The 8,955-nt window shown below is 40.4% G+C and overlaps 1 protein-coding gene across 1 annotated transcript; it reads right to left on the reverse strand.

The window, feature by feature from the left end:
* Nucleotides 1-1,496: 1,496 nt before the first annotated feature.
* On the reverse strand, nucleotides 1,497-8,771 carry LOC118087162 (chemokine-like factor). The gene is made up of 4 exons (XM_035119547.3): nucleotides 8,668-8,771; nucleotides 6,921-7,079; nucleotides 3,376-3,471; nucleotides 1,497-2,048 (listed from the first exon to the last, which is right to left on the reverse strand). The coding sequence occupies exons 1-4, from the start codon at nucleotides 8,728-8,730 to the stop codon at nucleotides 1,941-1,943; spliced, it is 426 nt and encodes a 141-aa protein (XP_034975438.1). The 5' UTR covers nucleotides 8,731-8,771; the 3' UTR covers nucleotides 1,497-1,940.
* Between the last annotated feature and the right edge of the window lie 184 nt (nucleotides 8,772-8,955).

Consider the following 8,955-nt stretch of genomic DNA (forward strand, 5'->3'; position numbering starts at 1 on the left):
AGTGGTTTTTAAGGGTGTTTTACCATATGGTGAGGATGTGGTATAGATGACTGAATGTGCATAAGCAGCCCATTCTCACCAGTCACACCCTGTTGGCAGCAAAAATAACAATGGCATGAAGACTTAGTTTGGGCTGGGTATGCGGATGAGACCCAGCTCTACCTCTCATTTAAAGCAGATCCAGTGAAGGCGGTGCATGTCCTGTGTGAGTGGTTGGAGGTGGTTGGAGGATGGATGGCGTCTAACGGATTCGGGTTGAATTCCAACAAGACAGAAGTATTGTTTCTGGGGGGCAGGGAGGGCAGAGACATCTGAAGGCAGCCCTGTATAGGGAAGCTTTTAAAGGTTTAATGTTTTACAATGTATTTATATATGCTGGAAGCTGCCCAGAGTGGCTGGGGCAATCCAGTCAGATGTGCAAGGTACGACGACGACTACTACTACTAATGATGTACGTTTTTATAGACTCCACAGATGCATGGCAGGTATCATGCATCTGAAGAAGCAGGCTCCAGTAATTCATGAAAACATATGACATCATAAGTCCATTTGTCTTTACATTTACCTTACTTCCCTTTACCGTAAGCTAACAGCAGTTTGTCATTCTGTCCAAAGTAGGAAGGAACTTTTAACTTCCGGTATGGTTGAGCGAAACAAAGCAGGATCAGCAATAATGATTTGAACTTCGGTTGTTTGGCCAAAACAGAATGTAAAGAAACGACATGGTGCCTCCTGTGTAGGTTAGGCTGAGATTGAGTGATTGGCCTGTGGTCACCCACTAATGGCTTGTGTCTAACACTGTACAGTGGTACCTCGGGTTAAGAACTTAATTCATTCTGGAGGTCCGTTCTTAACCTGAAACTGTTCTCAATCTGAGGTACCACTTTAGCTAATGGGGCCTCCTGCTGCTGCACAATTTCTATTCTCATCCTGAAGCAAAGTTCTTAACCTGAGGTACTATTTCTGGGTTAGTGGAGTCTGTAACCTGAAGCGTCTGTAACCCGAGGCACCACTGTACTGTATACTTAACTACACTGGTTCCTTGACTGGCTACAGTGTTGCTCTTTGAACTTGTGCTGTTGGTTTTTAGGAATCTGCTTGCTTCCACTGAGCTCTGCGTGTCGACGGTCACGTGTCAATTGGACTCACCGCCTGTATACAGACACTATTACAGGCGAACAGGGAGTTGCCTGGAAAGGACACAATGCAAGAGGCATGGGGAACCTCTACTCTGTTGATTAAATAAGGTTCAGCAGAAGTCCTAAATGCCCATTGGAGGATGTAGGGAGCTCAGAAAATAGCATGCAGGTCAAATCCTGGTCCCTGCCCCTGCATTACAAAAAGTTCATGACTTTCCAATATTCTCTCAGGAAGAATAAACTGACATTGCAATCCTATGTATGTTTACTCAGAAATAAAACCCTTCAGTCCAACCCACCCTTGCACTTTTTAACGGAAATTGGGAGTGTGCTCAACAATATACAGTACACTTATGATTCAGTATTATTACATATAAAGCTTTTTTAATTAAAAACATTAACACAAACCAGTTCATAAAGCTGCATCTGATAATCATTTGAAATGTAATGTTGGTTAGAACTGGTATTCCATAAAATTCACAGGATTATTCTTAATTCAAGATGGTTCATACAAGTGAATAAACAAGTTTAGAAAAGAAGTACATGAGAATACTGTATATTAACATTCATAAATATGTTTCTTCTAATCTAAGAGCACAAAAGCATTTTCGGAATCCTGCTCACTTTGCTGGGAAAGTTAAGCTGCTTTAAAATATCCCTTTGAAATCAATTTGACTTGTGTTACTGGCTAGCTCATGCTCTTCAGATTTTAGAAAAAGATAAATAAAATTTGGCACGAGCAGCCTATTGTTCAACAGGCTTTCCAAATGTTTATAAATTAGACTTTGGCCATTGATCATTCTAATTGTTATTATCATCCTCCGGTGGTGCTCCTTGGTTAAATGTAATCTTCCTCAAAAGAAAAGCAGCATCTATTATGCAGAGACCACACAGGATCAGACAAAACACCTGCAAATGAAAAGAAAGTGGTTCAGATGCCAGTAAAATGTTCTGAGTCCTGCCCTGTGAATTTCAATTTAATGTTTAACTTGTGATAGATGAAAAAAAACTGAATTCTTTTTATCTTGTGTTCCATAAAATAATCTCTGCCCCAACTTTTTTTGGGAAATCGTCTCCGGTTTGACCTTGCCTGACTTCTATCAGTTGTATTCTTCCAGTAGGCTCCAGACTTATCTCAATAGGCTACTCTGACCATGGTAAAATAGAGATACAGTAGTTGCACCTTAGACAAATGGGAACAATGGAGAAGGATAACATACCTACATTAACAGAACTGATTTGGCACCATTGCACTTGGTAAGTCTGGATGTAAATTATATTCTTCTCTTTCATATAAGAAACGTGATTTGAACTGATATGCCACTGCACCGTTTTAATGTAGAAAATAGTATTATTGGCCCCACTGGCAGAATAACAACTCGCTATGAATGACATTATTAACTTTTGCAGAATCCCATTGATTTCACTGTTACTTGCACCAAACTAGATGTAATTCCATTCATGCAATTAGAAACACACATATATTTTTCTTTAAGAGTAAAAAGCAGGTGTGGGAGGTCCAATCATGATCCTGGCCTGGGATAGGAGATTCAAATGCTTCACTATAGTCCTGCTTTAGATCCGTCCTAACCAGCTATTTGTATTAGGAGAAAAGTTCTCACCAATGGCTGGAGTCCAAACATAGAGTGCATTTAGATGTGGGGATTATTGGGTTGGTTTTCCTGGTTATGATGCTAGCACTTCTGTCCCAGTAAGTAGCATTCTTTTTACACTACATTATGGAACTGTGGCTTTTTGATCAAGAGACAACACCATGACACCAGTGAATAATATGCTATCAACCCCCACCCTTTATGCACATCCACTCCCCCCCCCCCGGATTCACCCATGAAAATGCCTGGACAGACATTTTGGAATATATGCCGGAATACCACCCCAAAATTTGTGACATGACTAGTGGCCAGGATGCTGCCCAAATTCCACCCCACAATTTTCCAGGTTAACAGTGTTGTAAATGGAAACAATTAACATGGAAAGGAGCAGATTTTGCTAGATTTCCAAAACTGCCTTTTATATTGTGTGAAAGATCACATAAAAGCAAGCATTATCAAGTACGGAAATGTCGGTGTGTGTGTGTGTGGAAATGAATAAAGTAGTGTCTGAATGCAGTCATAATTTAGCAAGCCATGGTCTACCAAGCTGGGAATGTTACATCTGAAATGCTCCTCTGGCTATCATTTCTATGGGACACTACTAAACAGACTCTCTTACTTACCCCTCCGACCAAAGTTTCAAGTATGGTTTTTATTAATGTTGCAGTCAGTCCCACAATGAAGAGAAACAGAGCCCCCACCAGGGAGTTGAAAGCATCCTGAAAAATATAGCAAATAACATGGCTTAATGTTGACTCCAGGACCAAGCATTTTGCTGCCTGAGGTTGTGTAGAAGAGTTTGGATTTGTAGTCAAAGGTATCCCATAATCCAGGGTGCATAGTACATACGTGAGGCCAGGAAAGTTATTTTGGTACCCAAGATACAGGGATATTTATATTTTATCAAAACATTTAGACTGTTCCCTTATTTACAAAAAATAATCACACAGCAGTTACCAAAATATAATAGAACAAGACATTATGCAAAGAAACAATTAAAAAACTAAAATTATCAGTTAGGTATGAGGCCATCACATGTAACTGCAGTATTTCAACACTTCCTTAGACCTTGAATAAGCCTAGATTGCAATCACCATATGCCCAGGAGAAGACACACGTTTTAACCTGGTGCCGAATCCCATCAAGGTTGGGGCATTCCGAGGGGGTTAGAATTACAGAGTCTGAGTACCATTCCAAAGAAGGCTCAACCCCATCACCACCTGGTGTGCAACAGGCTCAGTTCTCCCTTTTCGCTTATCACTCTCTCACCATTTGACCCCATTTCTCTGCTCTCTTTTTCTGTATCCCCCCCCTCAGGTTTACCGGTACCTTTGTTTATTGAAAAAAATATGGATTTTTTTAAAAAAATTTGCCCGGGGGTGGGGGTGTAATTTAAAATAAACTTTTAAATTATAGTTTAATCTGACTGGTGCAAATCTTAAATAATCCTATGTTGGACAGCAACGAAGACTTCTATGGCAAATCTACATTATTTTAATCATTTTATGCACTCTCAAAAGATGAGTAAAAGGAGATGGACATCCAAATCCAAGCAACAGTGACACCAAGTGGCCTTCTCTCAGTAGTGCTGTCTCAGTAGAGTTCACAGTTCATTATTATTATTATTTAATCCCCAAATGAACCGCTCATCAGATTCTAATCTGCATGTTCAGGGTCAAATTAGACATTACATGGGAGATCCATGATCAGGGATTTTGTTATTTAATAGAATCATAGTATTTTTGAGTTGGAAGGGACCTTAAGGGTCATCTAGTCCAACCCCCTACCTAGTGGTGGGTGAATGAACCATCTGCCATGTTAAATTCCCAGCAGTGGCCCACAGTGATACTATATGAGAAACTTAAAATAGCAGATAGTTCACAGTCATAGCCTGCAGATTGTGATGATGGTGCTGATAAACCCACAGACATTGGGAAAGACCCCTGAAAGGGACTTTGTCAGAACATCCCTTGAATCTGGAAATGGCTGTAGCCAGGTTTTTTGTTGGGAGGGCAGGACTGTGTTGGGGGGCAGGACTTTTGTTGCTGGGGCAGAACCGACAGTTGGTTAGTTAAGTATTGGTCAGTGGTTGGTCAGTGGTCAGTTAAGTATTTATTATTTTACTTTATCAAACACCATCAAACAGGATTCTGGCTATCATTTCTCTGCTGCATATTCTGTTGTAGGTTACAGAAACTTGTGTTTCTTAACTAAGTTAACAATACTGAACCATATGGTTGGGGGGCAAGTAGGATAGTTAAAGGCACAATATTCACTTTTGTAATATATGACACTGTAAACATGTTGCCTCAAACAAAAAAGGGTGGTGAACTATTATTATTATTGATTACAATAAGATGCACAAAATAAAAGAACAAGCTTAGATTTTAACTTCACACACACTTCTTCAGCACTTAGCAATCATTTGCATTTATGTGATTTAAATTGCCATTGCAATTTAAACTGCACATAGTTTTCCTATCATATGGACTTCACCTGCAATACAAACAGATGTGAGGGCCATTTCACACACTTCAGATGGTGAAGGTATGATAAATTGGGAGGTACTGCCTCTATTTGCTCCCTGGCAGTGTAATTCTGTTTGCAAACATGCATTTGTAGCATTCATGCTTTACATTTTTAAGTATACAGTGGAACTGTACTTAATACTTATGAACACCTCGGTTTATGAATTTTCGGTTTACGAACCCTGCGGACCCATCTGGAACGGATTAATTCACTTTCCATTACTTTCAATGGGAAAGTTCGCTTCAGTTTATGAACGCTTCAGTTTATGAACAGACTTCCGGAACCAATTACACCCATGCTTCGGGTTAAGTACGCTTCAGGTTGAGTACTCGGCGGACCGTCTGGAACAGATTACGTAATCCACTTTCCATTACTTTCACTGGGAAAGCTTGCTTCAGTTTATGAACGCTTCAGTTTATGAACAGACTTCCGGAACCAATTGTGTTCATAAACCGAGGTACCACTGTATATGCTTAAAATGTCTTATGTGGCATGCAGTGCAATCCTATGCATGGAATTAATCACAGGGTGTTCAGTGGAACTTACTTTCTTGCAAACGTGTCTTTAGGATTTCAGCCTGGGAGATATACATATGTGAATCAGCTACATCTAAATATAATACTCTATGTGAAAGAGATCTGTTTGTACCTAATCTCTGTTTCAACAACATAATTGAATACATCCCCAAGGTATGTTAGTACTTCCTTCCCTGCCATAGGATGCAGAAAGTGAGTAAAACATTAGGTTGTAGCCAACGTTAGTTCTACTCAGAATACACCCACTGAAATTAATAGACACAAGTAACTTAGTGTTAATTTCAATGAGTCTGTTCTGAGCAGAACTTTAGATACTTCCTAATATTTTGTAAAGTGATGCTCCAACCCAGATCTATTGCTGATTCCCCTAAGTCCTCAGAAGGCCGGGGGGGGGGGGAGGAGGAGGAGCCAACTCCCCCAGAGTCCTCCAAAATAATAGTTAAAAACCACCTCTATATATGTATTCTTCAGTTCACTTTGTTTTTAAATTGAATTAACTGCATTAAAAATAAATAAACAATTAAAAGGACTGAAAATCGTAACATTTTGTTGTTTCTTATCAGTTCCTTTATTGATCTTTATATTGATCCTCTACTCTTCCGTTTATAAAAATATCCTCCCTTCCATCTTTCAGTTGCTGCTGTACGGTATTCAATAGTGTAGCTTTTTTTTTGTCTGAATGTTAATAACTGTCTTGTATTGTGGTAATAAGGACAGGTGGGAGGAAGATGCTTCTCCCTACCGTGTTTCTCATATTATAAGACATGTCTTATATTTATTTTTTCCTCAAAAAAACCCACTATGGCTTATTTTCAAGGGATGTCTTATTTTTTTCCTCCTCCTCCTGCCACGGCTGGCATTGCTGCTGCGCCTATCACTATGTCTTATTTTCGGGGTATGGCTTATATTCCTTGAATGCTTAAAATCCTGCTATGGCTTATTTTATGGGTATGTCTTAAAATATGAGAAACAGGGTACTCCCAACAGTTGTTTTGGAAATGGAAGGGCGGAAGTTCGAAATACCAGCACAATTCCTGCTGTTTGGTTTTGTACTTTTGCAAGACATGTATACACAACAATAATTTATGCACATTAATACTTACAGCCAAGGGCCAAAATAAGCAATTCAGCGTTTTCTGCAGATTCAGCAGATATAGTAAAAAGAATAATAAAGTAATGACAAATTCAATGATCACGAGTGTTAAAAATGCTTCATGAGATCTGTTAACTGCAAAACAGATGATTGCCATAAAAGCTACAAGCTGCAAGAAAGAAAGACAGAATATTGACTTAGGATCATACAGTCATACTACAAATATTCCAATGTTGCAAAACTATTTACATAGGATGCTGTCATACAGTCAGACCATCTTGCTCAGTATTGTTTGCCACGATGGCTGGCAGTGACTTTCCAGGGTTTTAGGAGTTGTTCTTTCCCTAAGCTATTACAGTACCTTCAAGTTACTAAAATAATCACACCCAAGCTTTAAAATACTATCATAATTTATAAATTTAAAATTTGGTACCGTATTTGTTCAATCAATGTTTTATTTGGAAAACACTGAATCTAAAGTGTGTCTTTAAAATGGGCCTGAATACAACTTGCCTTCCCTATGATTCAAAGATCTGGAGGTGTGCCGTTTTCTTCCCCTCCTTGAAACAAGAGACTAAGGAGGTGCCTTCTGTACATGGGTCCCCAAAGAAGTGTGCATGTGTGTGCACTGAAGAACAGAAACAGCTGCCATATGGTTTTGAACGCTACTTTTGTCGTGTGGCAAAAACCTCAGACTAGATGCAGCTATTTAGAAAACAAAAACTCCAAACATATTCAGTGAATTCACTTATCGTCTAGTTTGCCCCAAAGAATCATAATAAGACGGTTGGATTTAACAGTGCACGCGCACACACATATATTCTAATCGTCAGATAAGAGAGAACGTATGTGTTATTCCAGTTTATATCTGCATTGGATTTGATACTGTGTTTACATACAGAAGCATTTTTAAACATATTTTAATTGTTACAATAGTTTTCATATAAGCAATAATTGGTGCTGGTCTTCTTGTTCTGAAATTGCTCTGAGATATTTTATGAGAAGCGATTCATATATGGAAATAAATAAATATCTGGCAACACTTTTATTGTAACACCAGAGCACCAGAAGTCTACTCCAAAGCAGGTCCTATTTGAGTTTAACAGGGTGACATCCAGAGAAGTGGAAATAGATGGCTGGCTACAAGAGGCAAAAAATCAGCATTGCTGAAAATTTCCAGTTCCTTTAAAAATGACAAACGTGGAACACTCCTTGCTCCAGCTGTACAGTGAAAGAGAAGAGCTGGAAAGTAACACTAAAAGTTAAACGTTTTGAAGGTTCACTTAAATTAAGGCACACAGACACAAGGTAGAGTGGCATCGCTTGGCAACAGTCACCTCATGTCAACATCCATATAAATATGCACCACCTCGGAGAACAGCCCTGAGACCCCTGGGTAAACAACATGCTCGCTCACAAAATACAGCAATTTGTTTACCGGGCACTTAATTTGTAATTTGTAAACAGAAGAGGCAAAGATGCCAGGGATCTGGAAACATTACCCTCCACGCTCCCCTCCCCAAACTTAAAATCCTGGGGTTGAAAGTGAATGCACTCTGCACAAGCTCAGAGGCAGCCTCCCCCTCTGTTCTTGCTTCACTGTTTGAGCCCCTGAGGTTACAAAGAGACTGCAGGGAGGCACTAATGAAGACCCACCACCACACGCCAAGGCTTTAAAAACTTTTTATTTTATCTTAAATCTAACCTTAGCTTCCCCCCCTCCACCCACGACCCCTCCCCTCAGCCTGGCTTCATACCATGCGGGCAATCTTGAGGCCTCCCCTCACGGAGTGCAGGAAAAGGTGGTTCACTTCCACCATGGTCGCCTCTGAGGAGAAGCAGAAGAGCCGGCCGGGCGGGCGGTGCCGGAAGGGGCGCCGGTTGGGCGCGCCCGCGAGCCCCAAGCTACGCTGCCGACGGAAGGCCCCCCCCCCTGCGGTTGATGGGCTAAGCCGCTGGCTTAGTTCCTCTCGCTCCGGCTGACCCACCTCGCAGGGGTGTTGCGAGGATCAAAAATGGAGGCAGGGGGACCAGGAAGAGAGGGC

The sequence above is a fragment of the Zootoca vivipara genome, chromosome 6, assembly GCF_965207765.1.
Source record: "Zootoca vivipara chromosome 6, rZooViv2.hap1.1, whole genome shotgun sequence".
Lineage (NCBI taxonomy): Eukaryota > Metazoa > Chordata > Lepidosauria > Squamata > Lacertidae > Zootoca > Zootoca vivipara.

Excerpts from the sequence above, each read along its gene's own strand:
- LOC118087162 (XM_035119547.3), bottom strand. The coding sequence starts at position 8,730 with ATGGTGGAAGTGAACCACCTTTTCCTGCACTCCGTGAGGGGAGGCCTC. Across the intron at positions 7,080-8,667 it reads GCCTCAAGATTGCCCGCATG|CTTGTAGCTTTTATGGCAAT; the intron begins GTATGAAGCCAG and ends TCTTTCTTGCAG. Across the intron at positions 3,472-6,920 it reads GCTTATTTTGGCCCTTGGCT|GATGCTTTCAACTCCCTGGT; the intron begins GTAAGTATTAAT and ends TATATTTTTCAG.